Below are 24046 nucleotides of genomic sequence, written 5' to 3' on the forward strand. Positions count from 1 at the left end.
TTAGAAATAAATAAAACATTTTTAAAAAAAATTAAAAAAAAAGAAAGAAATTATAGGAAAAAAACAAAACTGAACTTAATGGTCTTGGGTGAGCAGAGACATTTTAGATAAGACACAGGAAGCACAATCCATAAAAGAAAACATTGATCCATTTGACTTCTGTAATCTCTATACCCAACTTGAGGCCTCAAAAGCAGGGAAGGCCAAAGGAGGGGGGGAGACCTATGCAGAGAGGAAGCAGTATTTCTTCAGGCCCTCTCCACTCTCTCTGAAATGTAAGAAGAGGAGTCCTCACCAAGTGAGGCCTTCTCTGCCTTACTTCTATTTCACAATCTAGAAGCAGATTGCTGCCTCACAGCCATGTCACCCCGTCATAGGCACTTCCTCTTAATCATGGGAGGAGGCAGGCTTTCCTCTCTATAGAGCAGAGGCCCATCCTCCCCAGGACACATATTTGCACAGAGAGGGTGCGCAGGCTTCCATGATGTCGGCCCCTGCCTCTGGGCCCCACCCTCCTCCTTACCTGCTGCTGGCTGTGCTGTTGGGACTCACAGGTAAGCATTGCCTTGGGGTACAATTCTCTTTCCCTGCCCCCTCAACTTGCCACTGTCCCTGGACATTAAGGGCCTCCAGGTAAGCACAGGTGTGCTGCGCAGGGCTGCCACAGAAGGCCAAGGACTGGGTGTCATCTGAGAGCATGAAACAGTGATGTGGGCATTTCCTCTATGGATCCATCACCTGCAGCTGGTTACTAGCGGTATCCAGACAGGGGATGCTTCAGTCTGCCACAAGGACCAGTTTGTATGTATTAAATGATCTACTCTTCACAATACCCCGGCCTGATAGCTAGGACTGGACTACCCATCAGCAGATGGAGAAATTCAGGCAGAGAGAGTTAATGGCCAAATGTCAGCTACTTAAGTCAGTGTAGCTGCTGGGGTTCATGTCCAGGCCACCCAGCTTCACGGTTCCTTCTTTTAACCATGTTATGCTGCTTGGCCTCTCAGTGGAGGCTAACTGCAGAAATCTCAGAAAATACTGACAGGGAAACAGAAGAAGAGGCATCACTTATCACACACTCTAAGGACTCCAGAGTTCCGTTTCTGCTGTGTGTACTCCCAGACTTTGGTTAATGATGTGTTGGATGTTTCCTATGTGCCAAATCTTTGCTAAGCTTTTAAATGTATTACAATTTCATGTAATCCTCAAAATTATCTGTACACTAGCATGCTGGGCCATACTTTATATATACTTGGGAATGCACTTGTGTATGTGTGTGTGTACACGTATGAGTGGGCACAGGCATGTGCACACACATGGGATATTTGAAAATGCTTTCCTTATTATGTCTTCACATCACATCCACTCTACATGAAATGTACATTGAACACATGTTTTGGCAGCGCCCCTTTTTCTACTTCTCTAAACTTACTGCCCACCCTCCACCAGGCTCCTAAGGCAAGGTAACTTCTTTCTGGATAAAATGATTACAAACTTGTGTATTACTGCCTTGGTGGGCCTCTTCCCTGCTGGGTCAGAGTGAAGAGGAAAACAGGGGATACAAGACACGGAGATTCCTGCCTATAAGATCTGCACCTGTAATTATATCCTGATCCCAATCATCTAGTGTTGGCTGATGCCTCCAGGCCTCAGGAAATATCATGAGTAATAACTTTCCAATCTCATGAGAATTTATTATGTGCCACACACACTTGGAGATGCATGAGTCTGTCATTGCCTATGATCTTGGTATCTGAGGCAGACATTTTTCTACCCTTAGCTTACAAATAAGAAAAGGAGTCCTGGAAAAGTCCAAGATCACTTAGTGGTGAATGGCAGGGCTATGATTTGTACTCAGACATTCTGATTTTAGATCTCACAGGTCTTACCATTCCTCTTCTCAAACCCTGTGTCCCCACATCCATCCCTTGAGGGATCTGCAGATCTGCCAATGGGTGCAGGGAAGGGAGGGTGTCGGGAAGAGCATTTGTGGTTTGCTTCTCTTGGGCTCTTTTGCTTCCTGAGTATATGCAAATGATGGCTTCCCCCAAAACATCTTCTTGGGAAACTCAGCTTCTCATCATTTCCTGAAAAAAGAAGAGATGCTGTATTTTGTCAAATGCTTTTTCTGCATTTATTGACAGAATCATATGGTTTTTATCTTTTCTTTTGTTGATGTGATGTATCACATTGATTGATTTGCGAATATTGAACCAGTCTGTAACCCAGGAATGAATCCCACTTGATCTTGGTGGATAATTCTTTTTATGTGCTGTTGAATTTGATTTGCAAGTATCTTGTTGAGGATTTTTGCATCTGTATTCATCAAGGATATCGGCCTGTAGTTCTCTTTTTTTGCTTGGTCTGTGTCTGGCTTGGGAATCAAAGTGATGCTGGCTTCATAAAATGAGTCCGGAAGTTTTCCTTCGATTTCTATTTTTTGGAATAGTTTGAGAAGAATGGGCATTAATTCTGTTTTAAATGTTTGGTACAATTCCCCAGGGACGTCATCAGGTCCAGGGCTCTTATTTTTGGGAGATTTTTGATAACTGATTCGATTTCCTCACTAGTTATGGGTCTGTTCAGGTTTTCTATCTCTTCCCATGTGAATTTTGGTAGTGAGTGTGTGTTTAGGAATTTGTCCATTTCTTCTAAGTTGTCCAATTTGTTGGCATATAGTTTTTCATAGTATTCCCTGATAATTGCTTGTATTTCTGAGTGGTTGTTTGTAATCAGTCCATTTTCATCCATGATTTTTGTCTACTTGAGTGCTCTCTCTTTTCTTTTTGAGAAGCCTGGCTAGAGGTTTGTCAATTTTGTTTATTTTTTCAAAAAAACAACTCTTGGTTTCATTGATCTGTTCAACTGTTTCTTTGGTTTCTATATTGTTGATTTCTGCCCTTATTTTTATTTCTCTTCTTTACTGGGTTTGGGATGGTCTTGTTTTTCTCCCTCTAGTTGCTTTAGGTGTGCTGTTAGATTTTGTATTTGTGTTTTTTCTAATTTCTTGAAATAGGCCTGAAGTGCAATGTCCTTTCCTCTTAGGACTGCCATCGCCGCATCCCATAGAGTTTGGATTGTTGTATTTTCATTTTCATTTGTTTCCATATATTTTTTAATTTCTTCTCTAATTGCCTGATGGACCCATTCATTCTTTAGTAGGGTGTTCTTTAACTTCCATGTTTTTGGAGATTTTCCAGACTTCTTCCTGTGATTGATTTCGAGTTTCATAGCATTGTGATCTGGAAGTGTGCATGGTATGATCTCAATTCTTTTATATTTATGGAGGGCTGCTTTATGTCCCAGTATGTGATCTATCTTGGAGAATGTGCCATGCGCACTTGAGAAGAAAGTGAATTCCATGGCCTCAGGATGTAGAGTTTTAAATATATCTGTCAAATCCATCTGGTCCAATGTGTCATTTAAGTCCATGTGTCTTTATTGATTTTCTCTCTAGTTGATCTATCCATTGCTGTAAGTGGAGTATTAAAGTCTCCTGCTATTAGCATGTTCTTATCAATAAGAATGTTTCTGTTTGTGATTGTTTTATGTATTTAGGTGCTTCCATATTTGGTGCGTAGACACTTATTAGCTCTTCCTGATGGATAGACCCTGTAATTATTATATAATGCCCTTCTTCATCCCTCGTTACCGTCTTTACTTTAAATTCTGGTTTGTCTGATATAAGTATAGCTACTCCAGCTTTTTTTGACTTCCAATAGTATGATATATATTTCTCCATCTCCTTACTTTCAATCTGAAGGTGTCCTCCAGTCTAAAATGAGTTTCTTGTAAACAGCAAATACATGGATTTTGTTTTTTTTAACCATTCTGCTACCGTATGTCTTTTGATTGGGGGCATTTAGTCTGTTTACATTCAGTGTTATTATTGAAAAATATGGGTTTAGAGTCATCGTGTCTTTTGTGGGATTTATGCTTGTGGTGATGTCTCTGGTATCTTGCGTTCCTTAAACATTTCCTTCAGAGGGTCTCCCTCAGGATTTCTTGTAGGGCTGGTTTGGTGGTGACGAATTCTATCAATTTTTGTTTATTTGGAAAGACTTTTATCTCTCCTTCTATTCTGAATGACAGGCTTGCTGGATAAAGGATTCTTGGCTGCATATTTTTTCTGTTCATCACATTGAAGATTTCCTGCCATTCCTTTTGGCCTGCCAAGTTTCAGTAGATAGGTCTCTCACCGCTCTGATAGGTTTCCCTTTGTATGTTAGGGCCCTTTTATCCCTAGCTGCTTTCAGAATTCTCTCTTTGTCCTTATATTTTGCCAGTTTCACTATGATATGTCGTTCAGAAGATCGATTCAAGTTACGTCTGAGGGGAGTTCTCTGTGCCTCTTGGATTTCAGCATCTGTTTCCTTACCCAGATTGGGGAAGTTCTCTGCTACAATTTGTTCCAGGACTCTTTCAGCGCCTTTCCCTCTCTCTTCCTCTTCTAGAATTCCTGTGATACAGATATTATTCCGTTTGATTGTATCACTGAGCTCTCGAACTCTCCTTTCGTGTTCCTGTATCAGTTTATCTCTCTTTTTCTATAATTGTGTCTTCTAAATCACTTATTCTCCTTTCTGCCTCTTCAATCCATGCATTGAACACCTCCATTTTACTTTGTATCTCATTTATACTATTTTTTAATTCATCACAACTATTTTTAAGCTCCATAGTCTTTGTAGCAATAGTTTCTCTGATGTCTCCCATGCCTTTTTCAAGCCCAGAGATTAACTTTACGACTATTTTTCTAAATTCTTGTTCAGTTATGTTGTTTATATCTGTTTTGAGCAGTTCTTTAGCTGTCATTCTGCCTGGAATTTCTTTGGAGTAGAGCTCTTTTGTTTCATCATTTTGGTTAGCTTTCTATCTCTTGTTAGTTTTAAAAGCTTGTTATGCACTCCGCACCTGTGAGTGCTGCTGTACCAAAGAAGGCACTTTGACTGTCCAGGGCCTGTCTGTTCAGAAAGTGTTCTTTGAATGGTATCTCTTGGTCTCTCTTGTTGAGACCTTGGTTATTTTATTTTCTACTCGTAGTGGTATTTGGGACTCTCCACCATGTGTACTTTGGCTTGTTTCTTGAGGTAGCCCTGGAGAAGAAAACAGACAAACACACAGGGAACAAAGGCACACAAAGGCACAGACAAATCCAACAAACACGCAAACCGAAAGGGAAAACGTTAAAGAAAAGAGGAAGGAGGAAAGGTGAATAATAAGAAATAAAAATACATAAAAAATAAAAGAAGAAGAAAAGAAAAGGAAAAAAGAAGAAACCCAATAGACAAAGAACAGTCGAAAGCATGTAACCAGATTTCCCAGCTACAAATAAATAGCCGGGTATATGCAGTGCTGGTGCAAGAACATAGAGAAAGAGAGAAATGACAGGGTGGGGATGAGGCGAAATTGGAAATTAAATGAGCAGACAGAAGGAATAAGCAGCTTTTTTCAAAGAGCGAAAAAGTGGAATATGGTTGGAGAAGAGGCGAAAGAAATGACGATGGTGTTATCCAGAGAAAGTATATAGTCTGATTACTCCAGAGAGAAAGAGATGAAAAGGTAGGTAGGTGTAGAATTTACATCTAGAGTATGGATTAAATGTGACTGTTTAAGCAAGTCAGTGACCAGAATTAATCAGTTCAGTGCATCCATGTTGGTCTTACCCTGGCTCTAATAAAAAAAAATTAAAATAAAATAAGAGGGCAGCTCTCTAGCAGGGATGGGCATGGTCTGATCCAGTGAGTCCTGCGGGAGTCCTGCCTTGGCGGTTGTGGGGAGAAGAGTGGTGGCGCTCCAGTCCCTTCTTGAACAAAGCGTTGCAACTCACTTTTTTAGGTGTGTAAACTCCCTGTGCCGGGGGCATAGCCAAGGTGGGCCGTGCTCTATATGCCAGGCCAGGCCTCATTTCCAGATCTCAGTCTGCGCGCCCCACTGAAATTGCCAGAAATATAAACTCGCAGGCGAGCCCCTCAGAGCAGCTTCAAGCCTCTCGCCTTCCCCCTGGGGATTGAGCCAGAAGCAGCTGATCCCGTCTCTTCCAGGTCGGGCTGGCAAGCGAGGAGCAGTTTCACTCCCGGTCGCCTGGTACCAGTGCGTCCTGCCCAGGGTCAGCTAGACAGCAGGAAACCGGGTCCCTCTGTGTCCCGAGGGGAGGTTTTTCTCTTCTCCAGCGACAGGGACAGCGTCTTGAGCAGTTTCAGCGACTCTTTTTTCCCCCTTAGACTCACTGTGGCTCCCCGCAGAGGGGAATTCCCCCCCCCCCTCCTTGTGTCTCCAGTCCCAGCCTGATTTTATCTTCCCCAGTTCACACTCACGCCGTAAGGTTTTCTCAGTGGACTCTGTCTCCTTTTCCTCCCAAACTCCTGGATTCTGTAAGGGTTCCTATGGCTTCAGGCCTTCTCTGTGTGAGATATGGGGGCAAGTGAAATGTACGGAGCTCCCTACTTTTCCGCCATCTTGCCTCCCCCACCCACTCATGTTCTGTCTCAATCTGTCTCAAAATAAATAAACACTAAAAATTTTAAAAATAAAATAAACGCACTTGATTTTTGACTTTTGATATTGACTTTATTTTTCCTCTTAAGATTTTATGTAAACTCAAGTTAGTTAACACCCAGTTTAGTCTTGGCTTCAAGAGTAAAATCCAGTGATTCAGCTCTTACATATGACACCCAGAGCTCATCCTGAAAAGTGAACTCCTTAATGCCAATCACACATTCAACCCATTCCCCCTGCCACTTATCTGCCCTCCAGCAACCTTCAGGTTGTTTTCTGTGTTTAAGAGTCTCTTACGGTCTGCCTCTCTCTCTCTCTCTTTTTATCTTATTTTACTTCCCTCCCTCTATGTTCATCTGTTGAATTTCTCGAATTCCACATATGAGTGAATTCATTTGGTATCTGTGTTCCTCTGACTGACTTATTTCACATGGCATAATACTCTAGTTCCATCCATGTCATTTCAAATGGCAAGATTTCATTCTTTTTCATCACTGGATAGTATTCATATACATTATATTATAGTAGATAGGATGTATATTATATGCTATATACAGTATACAGTATGTAGGTTAGTATATTATATGTATATAGTATATATACATTGTATACACCACACCGTCTTTATCCATTCATCAGCTGATGGATATTTTGGCTTTTTCCATAACTTGGCTATTGTTGAAGTGCTGCTATAAACAATGGGGTTCATATGCATCTTCAAATTAACATTCTTGTATCCTTTGTATACATACCTAATAGGTGCAATTGCCGGGCCATACGGGTAGTGCTATGTTTAATTTTATTTTAGGTACCGCCATACTGTTTTCTAAGGTGGCCACACTAGTTTGCATCCCCACTAACAGTGCAAAAAAGTTTCCCTCTGTTGTTTTTCTTTCACAGTTATTTATATATAGTACAGAGATACTAGCCCTTATTCTGCTAGTTTCTGGTTTATTTTTCCTCTTCTTTTTCTGATTTCTCAAAGTGTATAGTTATTAATCGATTTGTGATCTTTCCTCTCTTTAAATGTAGGCATTACAGCCATAACCTTACCTCCAGAGCTGCTTTCACTGCAGATTGTAGGTTTTGGCAAGTTGTGTTTCTATTTTCGTTCATCTCAAAGTGTTCTCTAAATTCCATTGTAATTCTTTTTTGCTTAGCTTTTGACTTGTTTAGAATGAGTTGTTTTATTTCTATATGTTTGAAAATGCTCGATTCCCGGTTCTGTTTTTTTTTTTTAATTTTTTTTTTATAAATAGTTTATTGTCAAATTAGTTTCTGGTTCTGTTTGGATTTCTCATTTTATTTCACAAACGATATCACCATTTCACTGCCTGAAAAGACTTTCTTCCAGGTTCCAGTAAGTTGCCTACTTCTCAGCCTGTGTAATGATGACTCACACAACAGTTTTTTTACAGTAACTGCTTTTGGATAGAAGTCTGGGGATACATATGTGGTAGAGAGAACAATGCCCCCCCCCAAGAAGTCCATGGTATAACACCCAGGACCTGTGAATAATTTTGTCTTATATGGCAAAAGAGATTTTGCAGAAGTTATAAACTGAAGACTATTTTTTTTAATGTTTTATTTATTTCTGAGAGAGAGATAGCGAGAGCAGGGGAGGGTCAGAGAGAGAGGGAGACAGAGAATCTGAAACAGGCTCCAGGCTCTGAGCTGTCAGCACAGAGCCCAATGCAGGGCTCGAACCCACGAACTGTGAGATCATGGCCTGAGCCGAAGCCAGGCACTTAACCGACTGAGCAACCCAGGCGCCCCAGCTGAAGACTATTAAATGGGGAGATTATATCCTAGATTATCAAAGTGGCCCAAATGTATTCACAAGAATCCTTCTAAGAATGAGGTAGGAGAGTCAAAGTTAAAGAAGGACAGGTGACAAGAGAGGCAAGAGTTTGGAGTGACTGGAAGAAGGGAAAAGGATTATGGGCTGCTCCTAGAATTTGGAAAGATGAAGACCATAACTCCAGAAGAAACGAAGCTCAGCTCACCCTTGATTTTCACCCAGCCACACAACTTTGAAATTCTGACCTCAAGAATTTTAAGAAAATAAATTTCTGTAGGTTTTGACATTAAGAGCTTTTAATTTTTATTTAAATTCAAGAGAGTTAGTACATAGCGTAATATTGGTTTCAAGAGTCGAATTTAGTGATTCATCACTGACATATGACAGCCAGTGCTCATCAGAACAAGTGCCCTCCTTTGTACTCACCCCATTTAGTCCATCCCTCACCCACCTCCGTACATCACACCTCAGTTTGTTCTCTATCATTAAGAGTCTCTTACGGTTTGTTTCCCTCTCTCTTTTGCCCCCCGCCCCGTCACAATGGTGCTCTGTTTCAGATGTAGTACACACACACACACACACACACACGCACGCACACCCACCTTAAGCCATTAAGGTTTTAAATAATGTGTTGCAATAGCATTCAGAAACTAAACTGATTATGATATGAGAAATAAACCCAACAGATTTTGGAAAGACTGTTTTACTTCTCATTCAAGTACATGTTTTTTGCGTGTTGAAAGCTCTGCCCATCACTGCCACTCAGTTATCCAAGCTGATGGAACAAACCCCAGCATGTGCATGTGCTTGTGGAGAAGGGAAGTCGGTCCATAGAGGGTTCTGGAAGTTAAATGCCCAGCCCAGAAAACTAATCCATCCATCACTGTAACTCACACACAATGGTCTAAAGAAGTCTCATGGTCCTACTGATGCAGGGGTTCAGAAAGTGTAACACCAGAAGAGGACAGACGGTAGACACGCAGAGTCATTTGGGGAAGCACGGGGCTTTCAGAGAGGGCTGAGGCACTCCCTCCTGCCGGGTGCCACTTCACTCGATCTCTCTGTGGTTTAGTGTCCTCAGCTGTAATAGGGTCCCCATGTTACAGGCTCATAATGAGGGTTATGTGCCGGGTACATGCAGCGTGCTGAGCTCAGGCTCACTCACGGTGTGCACTCGGTCAGTGAAAGCTGTTGTGGATAAACACTTGAGAAGACAGACGAGCTCACACAGGATGAGAAACACCTGCTTTGTGTTCCCTCCAGGTGTGGCAGGTGAGGCGGAGCTGCAGGTGATCCAGCCTGAGAGGTCGGTGTCTGTGGCAGCCGGAGAGACGGCCACTCTGCGCTGCACCTTGACTTCCCTGCTCCCCATCGGGAAGGTGGAGTGGTTCAGGGGGACAGGGCCAGACCGGGAGTTAATCTTCAGTTTCCAAGGAGGATACCACCCACCGCCTCGAGTAATAAATGTTGCAGACACCACAAGGAGAAACAACACGGACTTTTCCATCCGCATCAGTAACATCACCCCAGCAGACACGGGAACCTACTACTGTGTGAAGTTCCAGAAAGGGACCCCTGATGTGGAGTTTAAGTCTGGACCCGGCACCCAGGTCACCGTGAGTGGTGAGTGTGGTGTGGGCCTCCTTCATCCCCTGGTTGTGACAACAAGTCAGTAAGGATGCCTTCTACTGTCTGAGCAACAGATAAGGATCAACTGCTGTTATAGGTTCTCCTTAATCAACCCCTTCCATGGATCAGGAAAGTTGAGGCCTGGGGAGGCTGTGCTGTTTGCTCAAGGCCCTTCAGCTGGTAAACACTGGAAAAATCTGGACCCTCAGTCAGCAGGCTCCAAGCTCTTCATTTTTCCATTCCTACCAGCCCTCTGGTTCCAGAATGAGGGACAGAAGGTCTGAGTGACCTGCTCAGTCACAAAGACTCACCTCACCCCTGTCTCCAGATAGCACTTACATCGATGTGGCCAGTGTTCTTTCTACTCAGCACTTACTAAGCACATGCTGTGTGCAGGCTCTGCTCTGGGTACTGTGGGAGTAGCAGGAAACAAAATAGGCAAGGCCTCCTCACTCATGAAGCTTATGTTCCCCTCCCTCTTGTGAGGACAAGTGCACCCAGCACAGGGAAGGGAGAGATGAATTTCCTTATAAACATCCAGGATATCACAGGGAGAAGAGACACAGAAGCCCTGGTTACTCTGCCGCCCTTGGTAGAAGAAATGCCAGATGTTGGTCACTTACTGTGTGTCTGGCCGGAAAATGTTCCTGTGATTCAGGGACTGACTCTCACAGTAGCAACTGAGTCTCCTCATACCCCCAGACATAGGGAGGAAAGGTGGCTTGATCCTGATTATGCGGGTATTACAGAAGGTCCCAGTGGTATGTCCCTTGCCTGGTCACCACAGCTGTATGAGGCTCCACCTCCAGGCAGATCTGTATCGTCTGCCCACCCAGATGATGCCCTGGAAGATAACGGATGGAGACAGAGGAACCAGGGAGGGCCTCAGGCCACACGCTGTGTCTTCATCATGGCTTTTTCTCAAATCACCAGTGGGGAGGGGCCATTTCTGCCCCTTTTACAGGTGGGGACACTAAGGCCAGGGCACCTGACCTCAGCGGGCAGAGGCGCCAAGATTGAAACCCAAGCAGCCTGACTCACAGCCCTGCTCTGTGCCGTCACTGTGCTGGTCATAGTGGAGAGAGCCCCAAGTCTCTCCTTGAAAACCTTGCTATGTTCTTTTCTTCAGTAGTAAGTGTTAACAAAAACGAGTCCTTGGAGGAGGTGGGGCTAGCATTACACCCCGGATCAGACAGACACGAAACGTCTCAAGAAGTGTGAGCCTGTTCTTCTAGGACACGGCTACACATACGGAAGAACATCTGGAGTCTTTCCCTGTTGTGGGATGTTGCTCCTTGGTGAGCAGCCTGGGGAGAGTGGCGGGGGCCTGTGGAGAGCAAAGGGGTCCTCACAATCCCAGAAACACCACCCAGGGAACCCCATTCGAGGCTCTGCAGACAGAAAGTGACAGAGAGCTCCGTGAACAAGAGTTCATTTTCTAGACTCAGCTCTCCAGATTCCATCCATTACCTCTTTTGCTACAGGGTCCGCAGCCCTGGGCACCTGCAGGGACCCTTCCCAGAACTGCCTGTAGTGGAGAGTCCCAGAGGGAAAAGAGGGTGGCAGTCACTGTTGGCTCCAGAAGATGGAGCACTTATTCTGTTGTGACGAGAAGGCTGGAGGCCACCATAAGTCCCCCTGGGATGCAGTTGGGGGAGAGGAGCAGCCCCTTGTTTCTCTCAGACTCAGCCTCCTCACCTGTAAAATGGTCATAATCGCAGACTCCTCTTAGGAGAGCTGGAAGGAACTGAGGGGCTCTGTCTGCATACCGGCATACAGGAGGTGGCCCCATTCCAGATGTTCCTTCCCAGTTTTGACACAGCTCCCTTTTCTGGGTTCCATTTCCTCACCTGTAGCACAGGGATCATCACACCAGCCTTGGCAGGACGTTAGGGGGACACAGTGAGCCGTGTGAGAGGACAGACCCTCAGTGAGCCCTGAGTGCCCCTCCCAGACCTGTCTGATCCTGGGCTAGTCTCAGTGTCTCTGAGGTCCTCCGTGTCCCATCTGTGCCGTGGAGATAATCGGGCTGCTGGTCAGGGGTCTGAGGTTTGGAGAGATGGTCCAGAAAGCCCCAGATGTGGGGGGTAGGTGGTTCTTGAGTGTCCACTCAAGAATGCAGCAACTGAGAGCGTGGCTGATCCTACCCACTAGGCTCCCAACCAACTCTGCCTTCCTGACTCTATGACCTCTGCTGAGTCATCCCACACTGGGCCCTGTGTCCTTGTCTCTGTGACCACACGGCCCACAGAGCTGCTGCAGGGACTGAGTGTGTGAATTCATGAAAGGAGCTTGCAGCAGGGCTTGGCACATGGTCAGTGTCTCATGAATGTTGGGGACACAGCAGAAACCCCAGCACAGTGCAGGCGCGGGATGAAGGAGCTGAGAGGTAGGATGGGTCAGCCTCGCATCAGGGGCCCAGGACACTTTTGACACAACTAATCACATCCCTTGTCCCACTAGGGGTGTCTGGACAGCTGACCTTTGTACGACTTGACTTACACTAGTGACACTTCCTTCCAATTTCCTCAGTATGTTTGACGTGCTTTAAAAAGGAAGTTATATATTCACAATTACACATAACTGTAATGTGTGCCCTCTGCTGACCGTTATAGAAGGTATTGGGAAATAACGACACATTGGATGGGTGAAATGCTCTCCCATTCGAGTCACTGATGTGTTTGCTTCCAGGACACAGGAGCGCTTCCACCTGCTCTTAAGAACTTAACCACCAGTGCAGCCCCTCTGGAAAACAGTGTGGATGTTCCTCAAAAAATTAACACTAGAACTCCCCTATGACCCAGCAATAGCACTGCTAGGAATTTACTCAAGGGATACAGGAGTGCTGATGCATCAGGGCACATGTACCCCAATGTTCATAGCAGCACTCTCAACAACAGCCAAAACATGGAAAGAGCCTAAGGGTCCATCAACTGATGAATGGATCAAAAAGATGTGGTTTATCTATACAATGGAATACTACATGGCAATGAGAAAGAATGAAATCTGGTCATGTGTAGCAACATGGATGGAAGTCGAGGCTATTATACAAAGTGAAATAAGTCAGGCAGAGAAAGACAGACACCATGTGCTTTCACTCATATGTGGAACAGGAGAAACTTAACAGAGGACCATAGAGGAGGGGGAGGGGGAGGGAGAAAATAGTTAAGGAGAGGGACAGAGTCAAACCATAATAGACTCTGAAATACTGAGAACAAACAGGGTTGATGGGGGTGAGGAGAGGGGAAAATGGGTGATGGGCATGGAGGAGGGCACCTGCTGGGATGAGCACTGTGTGTTATATGGAAACCCACTTGACAATCAACTATATTTAAAAAAAAAAAAGCAGAAGAACTTAACCACTGCTGATACCTCAGCACTCAGTGATCTTGGTTTTCAACCCGACCCTGACCCAAGAGAAGAACACAGATTCACTAGAACAACCCTCACACTCCCTCTCTGACTCAGGAATAGCGTAGATTACACCAATGGAATATTGTGGAAAGATTGAAAAATTGAGTAAATTCATAAATTCTTGAGGAGAAATTCAGGCAAAATTAAGTTTAGGATGAAGATAGATCTGACTTTATTTTGGTTCTGAGAAGCATTTTCAGTGTTAACATTCAAAGCAAAACTGTCTGCATTGCGTGCCCCTCACTCCCACACAGGAAGGAGAAAGGCTGGCTGTCCCATCTCACAGGGTGGACTGGGCTGTGTCACTCCACACTTGCAGGTGGCTGGGCACCAGGTGACGGCTGTCGTGGGGGTCCAGGTCTCACTATCTCCATGTCCCCACCCCTGCACCTACTGCTGCATACGCTCTCCAGAGGCGGGAAGGAGTTTGGGGAGGCAGCTCAGAACGGTGGAGACCAAGAGTGACACCCACCAGAAATGTCCTTCCTGTGCCCACATGGGTGGGAAGTCCCCTGGCAGGGACGACAACGGGGACCTGGAACTCAGGCTGGAATTGCACGTGGGCCCTGCCCCCGACTCCGAGTCAATCTCTGACCCCACCCTCCCAGCACTATCAGAAGGGCTGAAAAAGAATCCGTGTGACGTTCTGCACAGTGTCACACACCTGTCGTTGGGGACGATGACCACGGTCGTGCTTACTCTTCATAAATGCTCCTCTTGTAGCCAAACCCTCTCCCCCCGTGGTGTCGGGCCCCACGGCCAGGGTCACGCCCCAGCAGCCAGTGAGCTTCACCTGCGAGTCCCACGGCTTCTCCCCCAGAAACGTCACCCTGAAATGGTTCAAAAACGGGAACGAGCTGCCAGCCTCCCGGACCACCGTGGACCCAGAGGGAGACAGCGCTTCCTACAGCGTCTCCAGCAGCGCCACGCTGGTGCTGGCCCCGGGGGACGTCCGCTCCCAGCTCATCTGCGAGGTGGCCCACGAGACGCTGCAGGGGGGCCCTCCTCTTCGTGGGACGGCCAACCTGTCTGACACTCTGCGAGGTAGATGCCCGTCACCCCCAGCCCAAGCCCACGCCTGGCCCCCAAGCCTCCCAGCCTGCCCTTCCCCCACTCTGTGCTCCCAGCCTTCCACCCCCCGGAACCTGATTCCTGACAGACCCTCCCCATCACCGGGCACCCAGAGTCACAGTCACTCCTACTGTTTTATATGGCAGATTCCAGGTGAACCCCTACCACGTGCCAAGCACTGTGCTGGGTAGTTTCATTACCTTCCCATAGCCATGCTATTGGGAGCACCTCCTGTAATCTAACCACTATATGCTTGGTGATTTCATGTATTTTGCTAGTTATTCTATTCCAGCTGCATGCCAGGGGCTCTGGATCTTGATTTCATTCATTATTACCCTAATGGGAGCTACCAGTCCTTGAGCACCTACTGTGTACTGAGCAGTGTGCTTAGGGATTTCATTCACATGCAAACACTACCCTCACTGTTTGAGCACTTGCTGCATGCCTAGCACTGTTCTGGGTAACTCCCTTGCTGTCTGGGGGGAGCTAAGATCTCGAGCCCCTCCCCTGTGATGTGTCTGTTTCATGAGGTCAGAGCTTCTGCTCTGTGCTGTTTCAGTTCCACCCACCGTGGAGGTTGCCCAGCAACAACCCGCGACAGGGGACCAGGTGAAGGTCACTTGCCAAGTGAAGAAGTTCTACCCCCAGCGCCTCCAGCTGACCTGGTTGGAGAATGGAAATGTGTCACGAACAGAAACGGCCTCCTCGGCCTTGAACCTCATAGAGAACAAGGATGGGACCTTTAACTGGACAAGCTGGCTCCTGGTGAACATATCCGCCCACACGGAAAATGTGGTTCTCACCTGCCAGGTGCAGCATGACGGGCAGCCCGCGGTCACCAAAAACCATACCCTCGTGGTCTCTGCCCAGCAGAAGGACCAGGAGACATTTGTAACCCACGGTGAGGCTAACATGCTAACTTCTCTGGCGCTTCAAATTTTGTTTTCTTTTTTCATGAAAAAAGCAGTAATCCATGCCTATTATAGAATAATCTAGAAGTCTATAGTTATAAAGTAGAATTTTGATATGAGCTTCCCTCCCCATAGTCCACACACCAGTGTAAGATTTTGGTACACAGCTTTTTTTTTTTAAATAGTTTATTGTCAAGTTGGTTTCCATACAACACCCAGTGCTCATCCCCACAAGTGCCCTCCTCCATGCCCATCAGCCCCCTCCCGCCCCCACCCACCTCATGGGGTACATAGTTTTTTAGAAATTTCAAAATAAACATGCATTAGAGAAAGAAAGAACAGCTGGAGGAAGATGCTCCTGTTGCAAGCTTCCTGCCTACTGCACCTTCACCTAACAGGACTTTCGACATCATGCCAGGCCAGCCACCCCCTCCTCTGTTCTTTCTCACCTTGGCCTGACATCTATCCCTCTTACATTTTTCTATCCTCACCCCAGCACCTCTCAAATTCTGGAAGGGAATCTTGAGGATGGAGTTTTGAGTCTGGACCAGGCTCCCAGGAGACCCTGGGTGCTCATAGCACAAGCCACCTTTGTCCCTGCTCCACATTTATTTGATGCCAACTCCAGGTCATTTCTGATATTCCTGCTTCAACCACCCTGGGAGCTTGTAATTTTACAGAAGGGACTCAGGGAGCAATGGGGGACAGATGGTGAAGATGTCCTGCCCTTAGTCCAGCTGATGGGCTAAACTAGACAAGGGATACCTGTTCCCTGAGGACAGAGACCACCAGCCTGTAGAACAAACATGTGTTAGGTATAACAGCTGGCCATTCTCCCAAGAACCTTTGGGGTCCCCTTTCTATGACCAAACAGTATCTTATTTCTCTCTCATGTAACATCAGAGGAGTTTGAGCCATGTTTCCAGGACTCTTTGCTCCAGAAGACCTTTCAAAGGCCCATTTGCTTCAACATACTCTAGGACTTAGTCCTCATTGCTGGGCCAACACTAGGTCAATGAGTCCAAAAATCTGCCAACTAGGAGAGTAGAGTTAGGAAGGGGAGAACAACTTCTCTTAAAACTAGAGGTATTGCATGATTGTGTCCAATAATGACTTTGTCATGGATGCACATCCAGTTGCAAATGCAGTCCATAATTGTGTGGTCATGTGATTAATGACTTTGGTTTTTCTACAAAACCAATACCATTACACACTTTGTAAAATTAACAGTAATTCCCTACTACCAGCTAAAATAGGACCTATATTCAGATTTTCCAAAATGCCTTCTAAGACTTTATTTTGTGCACCAAACTTGGATTTATTTCATCTCTAAGTGCTCGGAGGACATTTTCTGTGAAAACACAAGGAACTACACAGTTTTCTGTTTTTATATGAAGAGAATCTGAATAGCTAGGGCCATTCAAAGTATTCATTTCAAGTTGGATGCCAGTAGCAGACTTGCTTTTAAGGAAGCTGGTCCATTTTCTCTGAGTTGTCCAATTTCTACAAATAGAATTCTCATAATACTAACTTGGTATCCTTTTGATATCTGTAGGGTCTGTAGTGATATCCTATGTCTTTCTTGATATTAGAAATACTTCATTTTTTCCAATGTCAAAAGTGCAAGAATTTTTTCAATTTTATTCATCTGTTCTACAAACTCACTTTTGTTTTATTAAATTTCTCTATTGTTTGTTTTCAACTTCATTGTTTTCTCTACTCTTTTTTTTCCCCTGTTCTACTTGCTTTGGGTTTATTTTGCGCCTCCTCATTGTTTGAAATGGGAGCTGGATTACTGATACTAGTCTTTCTTTCTGTGAATGACACACCTGGGTCTCCTTCTGAGTCCAAGGATTCAGTAGCATGGAGCCAGAATATCTAGTGCTGTATTCTTCCAGACTGCAGGCGTCCAGCCTGCCTGCCTTCCACTTCCACCTTTCAGAGTCCTCCTATTCTTGGACCTCATGTCATTTTCAGGGGTCAGTCTTGTACTGAACCAGGAGAGCAGGAAGAGACACATCAACACCTCCTCTTCTGGACTGGATTGGGCTAGGATTTTCGTCTTTGGCCTTGCACTGGAGCTCATACTAGGGATGTTACTCCTGGTGCTTCCAGTGTTCCTGAACTAGCAAGCTTGCTAGTGTGCTAAGACTGGATATGGATATTAGGGTTCACTGGGTTGGAGAGCTGGATGCCTATGTGACCCCTACTGCACCAGGATGCCAGACCCTCTACTGGGCATCACAGGGCTCTAGTCACTGCTATCAGTGGTCAATGAGTTGGAATAAGAATGCACATCTTTTTGTTCATGTTTATGGTTTGGAGGTATTTTATTATACTTCTACTTTAATATACTTTGTTTTCTCAGTCTAGTATAACCAGCTATGTTACTGGGGTTGGTTGGCTGGTTTGGGCATTTGGAGGAGAGAGTTCTGAGTCCTCGGATCGTTCAGGTTCTTCTTTCAGGATGCTAAGTTTGCCTGTCCCGGTTTTCCTTATTCCCTTCACCACTCAACTTGGAAACAGCACCTCTTCCATCTTTTTTCCTTTCCCCCAAACTTATGCATTTTAAATCATGCCTACTTCCTTTATGCACATCTGTCTTTTTAAAATGCCCCTGCCTCCCTGTATCAGGTTCCTATTGCTGCTGTGATAATTAGCACACACTTAGTGGCTTAAAACAACACACATTTTTTTCTTTCATTTCTAGAGGCCGAAAGTCTACAATGAGTTGGCAGGGCTGCATTCCCTCTGGGGAAACTGTGGTAGAGTTGTGTCCTTGCTGTTCCACTCCTAGGGTCCTGTTCCAGACTACCCTCTGCTGAGGTCAATATGGCTCCTGCTCCCACTCTCCTGCATCCCTCTTTCACTTGTAAAGGTCTCTGTGATTACATTGGCTCCATTTTGAGCACCCAAGAAAATGACCCACTCAAGACCATAGCTAGTTACCACACGGTCTACCTTGTTATGAAAGAGACCACATACTCATGGGCTCTGGGAGATCTGGGCCAACCGTCTTAAGTCAGGCATACTTTGAAACTATTTCCTATGATCTGTGACCCGATGTGCAGGACACATTTCTAATATATTCTCATGTAAGCTGGATTTCATATTGGCACTTGGAATTCTAAAAAACTCTCGGGCTACATGGCTAGCTGCCCTTGTCCTCTTTGCCTGCCCTTTCCTGTGGCTGGTGAGGACCGGCAGTGGCATAAGGGATTGTGCTTTTGGATTTGGTGATTTTTCTCTTTTGTCTCCCAGAGATTTTGCAGCTTGGGATTGCTCTTCAAGGACTTCTGAGAGCCAGGTTTCCATAGACTTTCTTTTCCTTTTATTGGCTTTTTGCTGCATTCAGAAGCTGTATTCAGAGCTAAGCAGCCACCTTGTCCTCAGCAGACCTTGTACTCAGTAGTACCCCGAGGGCTTTGAATGCCTTGTCCCCAAAGTCCCTGTCCCACATCTCAATATCTATCTCCTATGTTTCCCCACTGACCCCTATTCTGGCAGAACAGGTGCACTAAAGCTGAGAGTTCAATCCTTTGTAGCACTGATACATTCATACTTCTGTTGGATGCAAATACATCGTCAGCTTTTTCTGCTCTCTAAATCTGACACATGTGAGTCCACACTGTTGCCCAGAAGTCCTCTTTCACACTAGACCTTTCAAGAGATCAATAGGTCTTAGTTTTGCATAGTCTTTCTCTGAAGGGATGATGCTCAGCAACTGTCGTCCACCCCATAGTTCTTATAATGACCAACTGATTTCCAGATTACCAGGCACTCCCATCCTCCGCTTACTCCATCCCAGGTCACCGCTGGGAGGTGTTAGCAGTGACCATAGCAAGCTGGGACCTTCCCCTCTTCCTCTGCCCGCCAGGCAGGAGACCTCTTGCCAGCCAGCGGACTGAAACCCAGGTCTATACCTGCACATGAGACTGGGTTTCCAACCCCTCGCAGACCAACTCCACAGGTCACCTGGATTGGGAAGCAGGCTCTAAATCATATGAGCAGGGAGAAAGCTCACTGTGGTGAGGTGCCTGATTCACAGGTATGAGTTAGGAAAGGAGGCAACAGTGGCAAAGGGAGATATTGAACATAATGCAGCACAGAAAAGTCACACTTGCACAGAAAACAGGCAAACTGGACGTCATTTTTGAGTTATTTAAATAGCACAGAGGGACAAACCTCTGTATAACAACTTCTAGTCTTCTGCTGCACACCACCCTCTAGAAGCAGGTGCAAACATGTGAAATGCAGCTCTTTCAACTGAGAAAAAGTCCAAAGGGCCGCCCAGCTGAGAGCTGCTGAGCTCCAACATTCCAGGGGTAAAAATGTTGGGCCTTTGCTCCTTTCTCTAAGATTATTCCATGTGTTTCAAAAACGTATTTTAATTTCTTGATGTAAATCTAAGAGCAAAATCCAGTCCTTGTAAAAAGGCAAAGAATCTGAAGCTGTCCCTCCAGATCCAATGATCTATGTGCAACAGAAGGAGAGTACCTGATGTTGGCACTGGGATCCTGGTGGTCTGGATGGTGTTTGAGGCCCCTCCCACATTTAGACCCCATATCTGTTCCTAACCAGGGTATTCTCTGACCAGCAGGTCTTGTGCGGTCAGGCCAACCTGAGGGCTCCCTCAGCACAAGAACTTGGGGTTGTAGAGACTCCCGTGCAGAACAAAGAAGGGGATTCATGCACTGTGCAATGTCACATGACACTGTCCTCACTCTACTTGAGGCCACACTGACATTCGTCCCTATGACCCTGAAAGGATGGACTTATCCCGGTCCACACACACGGTCTCAGATTCATCCTAAGGGACAGCAGTGAGGGATATCCCACTCACCTTGTGGCCCTCTGTAAACTATGAGCCTGGTCCCTCATCTGAAAGAGGATGGAAGTCCTGCACCATAGGGTGTGGGGACCAAGTCAATAAAGCTCACATACATGTTACTGAGTGCTCGTGTCTCCACCCCTTCCCTCAGGAAGGACACCTGGTAGCCTGAGAAGGGATGAGGGTGATGATGTACTTCTTACCCTGAGATCTGCTTGGAGCCTCCAAACAGGGGAGATTCATGAGCTTTAGAGCACTGATGGGTCCAGGTCTCCTCAGATGGAGTAAGTGGAGGCCCTAGACCTCCAGAGTGGACTCATGGATCTCTCTCTAATGTTCTGTCCTGTCCCTTCATTTCCAGATCGAGAACTGTCCACTCCACTCCTGGTGGTTCTCTTCCTGGGCCCCAAGCTGCTGCTGCTCGTCACTGTCTCTGCCATCTATGTCCACAGGAAGCAAGGGATTGACTGTGAGTTATGGACGAGGAGGGCAGGGCAAGGCCCATCCCAGAAGGAGCCAGTTCAGTGTGAGGGGGCAGCCCACAGGTCACACAGGGTCAGCGCCCACCTGGGGTAAAGGCAGGTGACACACCTCCCTTCATGTCCCCTGGAGCCTCAGGGATCCCTCTTGGAGGTTCCCAACTTCCAGGAAGACTATTGGGTTCTGTAAGAGATGGATGGAGTCAGGGGCTTTGAAAGGATGTACATAGAGACCTACAACTTCTGGGAAGGGAGTGGGCTGAATGAGTGACAGCTGGGTGGGAAACCCCTTGGAGAGCATCTCTAGATTCTTTGGACACAAGGAGTCCACAGTTAGCAGAATGCTGACAGGTGCCTGCTGGCTGCTCAGAGGACAGCTCCCGCTCTGACCCTCTGGGGGACAGATTGAAGGGGTTTGGAAGGGGGATTGGGACCTAAGGAGGAAGGCTGAGGAGGCAGAGTCCATGTCCAGGGGCTGCCTGTCCTCTCACAACAGGTGTCCCAGGAGGAAAATAGCACCAAGGACATAGGAGACATGTGAAGAACATTTCTGGAATGGTGAGAAGATCATGAAATGTGAACATGGGTCCATAGCTCCTTCCTTCATCCCCTGCTACAAGCCACCCTCAGTCTCTGCTGCCTCCTTCCTTCCATGAGAGGCCCAGCCTAAGACAAGAAACAACTAGAAGCTTCCACAACTCTGCCCCAAATGCCTTCTTCGCCAGAGGCCCACCTGCCACAGTTCCTTCTGCTCCTTCTCACCGTTCTTTAGACCCCATATTCATTCCTACCTGAACGGGTCTTCATACCTGGGTCTGAGCAGGGCCCATGGGAATGTCTTTGGAGACTTACACATGGATATCTCACCAGAATGTGAGAAACAAGTCTTTGTACAGACACTAGTTTATCTCTCATCCATTTCCTGGGGACTGTGGTCATGAACTACACAATCAAGTCCATGCTCTCATGGGTTATTCCTGCCAACTCCCAGACTCCCTAGCCTTGGTAAGGTACTTCAATCCATCTTGAATACAAATGAATCCCCTCCTGGTTTGAAGGGAAAAGCAAGGATTCTCATCCCATTTGCCAATCTGTCCTACTCCTCAAACCCAGAGAGAAGATTTCCTCCTCTCCCTGTGATGGGAACACTAACTCTACTATCACCTTCGTCCTTTTTGGCCCTCTGCTCATGTACACGTGCTGGAGGTCCAGAAGTCAGGAACCTTCCTTGATTTCCTTCTTTATATCCTATATTTGTCTCTGCTTTCATAATGTATGTCCAGTAACCAGACGGTGTTACACATTCTATGCCTGGACAGAAAAAGAAGCCTTATTTGTGATGCTTATCGACTTCTGTGGTGCCGATACACCCAATGTGGCCAATTTCAAGCTGCCAACAGTTATATAACGAGCTTGAAAAATTCCTGAAAAGCTCTCAGGTGCGAGTGCAAGCTTCCTCCCTCACACCAGTGAGCTCCACCCAGAACCTGCACTCTGCTCACTCCTGTCCTGCTCCCCCGTCCCAGCCAAGAATATCCCATCTTGGACCATTGCTATCTCCCTAAAGGCTCTCCAGTGTCAGCCACAGTGATCCTAGGGAAGTGGAAGTCAAATGTATCCCTCCTCTGCTTCTTCCCACTACAGATGTGCATGCCTCAGTCTCTCCCTCTTTCAAGCTCTTCTCACATGTCAGTCTATTAAATACACCTTCCATTAACCACCCACATAAGATAGCAATTCCTGTATTTCACACAATCCCCACAGCTCATATCCGAATGAACCTTTCCCTAGAACTTAAGATCGGCCAACATGATAAATGGAGACAGTGCTCTTCTGCACGGTGGTGCAGGACCGAAACAATGATGATGGACCTGAAACCATAGGAAGTGATCTCAATAAGCAGAACAAAAAGTTCACATTTTTTCTGTGAATTTTAGAATCTTTGATCAACACATTGGAAACCCTCCAACTGACACTTATGGATGTATAGGGACATGAAAAGACAGTGAAACTATGATTCATTTGGTAAATGGTCATCTGAAACAATAGAAAGGGTGAAAGGCCGAGTGGGGTGCCTGGTGGCTCAGTCAGTTAAGCGTCCACCTCCTGACTTGGGCCCAGGTCATGATCTCACAGTTCATGGTTTCAAACCCTTCATTGGGCTCTGCCTGAAGAGCACAGAGGCTGCTTGGGATTTGTCTCTTTCCCTCCTTGGTTTGCTGTCTGTCTCTTAAAAAGATAAAAGAAATAACATTTTAAACTTTTTAATTTAAAAAAGGAAAACTTGAAAAGGGAATGGTTTTTTTAAAAGACTGATCTAGAGAAATTTGCAGAGTGCTTGCCTCCTTGTAACTGCACAGTTTACAATAAAACAAATTCTCTGTTATCTCACTTATTTCTCAATTGGGATCAACTTCCAACATTATTGCACTTCCAATGCTGTGAACTCCTTACAACATATTTGTGAATATTTTCTGGTGTCACTTCTTCTGGAACATTTTCATCCACCCTACCCCCCTCCCCCTTCCTCGCACCATCCTGAGGTACGTGGTAAGCTTGCTTTCACTCTGCTGCTCTGCCTGCATATCTAGACTCTGAAAACCATACCCCTGGCAGCATTTCCATGAATGTCTCCATGGCTTTATGAACGCCACTCACATTCACTTCGAACTTCACCTCTAGCCTCATCTTTTCTCGATTCTCCGGCACATTTTCAGCTTGGTGCCCATACCTTTTCACCATTTTTTCACTTTTATACAATGTCACCTGGTTTCATTGCAGGGAGACCAAAAGTCAACACAACCACTCACTTTGCTATTGTGGTAAAGAAACATCACAACCCCAATATCCTGGCACCTTGATCTTAGACTTCCAGGATCTGGAACTGTAGGAATTGGTTCCTATTGTACAGGGCATCCAGTTTATGGTGTTTTATTACAACATCCCAACCCAATACAAAATCTAATAAATTATAAGCTTTGCTTAATGATCATGTACCAATATTGATTCATTATTTATAACAAATGTAGCATACATAATGTAAGACATTAATAAGAGAGGAAACTGAGGAGGGGCAAGATGGAGGAGAAGTAGGGAGCTCCGGACCTGCACTCACGCCCAGGCATCACTCAGAAAAGATCTGAAGCCATAGGAAAACGTACCACACCCAAGAGATTGGGAGAGAAAGGACGCAGATTCCACTGAGAAAGCCTTCTAACGTGAGTGCGAACTGGGGAAGTAAAAATCGGGCCTGGATTGGAGACTGGAGAGACGGGCCACCCCCTCTGTGGGGAGTGAGAGGGGAAAAAGAGAGTCCGAAACAGAAAAACCTCCGCTCGGGGGGAAAACCTCCGCTCGGGGTGTAGAAAATCTTTGCGCACAAAATACCTGCGCGTCAGGCCCCTCCACGCTCCAA

The 24046-nt window shown here is 45.9% G+C and overlaps 1 protein-coding gene across 1 annotated transcript; it reads left to right on the forward strand.

Moving 5' to 3' along the window:
- The first annotated feature begins 413 nt into the window (after nt 1-413).
- LOC144233913 (signal-regulatory protein beta-1-like) lies at nt 414-23617 on the forward strand. Its single transcript, XM_077766994.1, has 6 exons — nt 414-554; nt 9560-9919; nt 14063-14383; nt 14970-15311; nt 20514-20621; nt 21128-23617. The coding sequence occupies exons 1-6, from the start codon at nt 482-484 to the stop codon at nt 21145-21147; spliced, it is 1224 nt and encodes a 407-aa protein (XP_077623120.1). The 5' UTR covers nt 414-481; the 3' UTR covers nt 21148-23617.
- Nucleotides 23618-24046: the final 429 nt, after the last annotated feature.

The sequence above is a fragment of the Crocuta crocuta genome, unplaced genomic scaffold (genome assembly GCF_008692635.1).
Source record: "Crocuta crocuta isolate KB4526 unplaced genomic scaffold, BGI_CrCroc_1.0 scaffold15, whole genome shotgun sequence".
In the NCBI taxonomy this organism is placed as follows: Eukaryota; Metazoa; Chordata; class Mammalia; order Carnivora; family Hyaenidae; genus Crocuta; species Crocuta crocuta.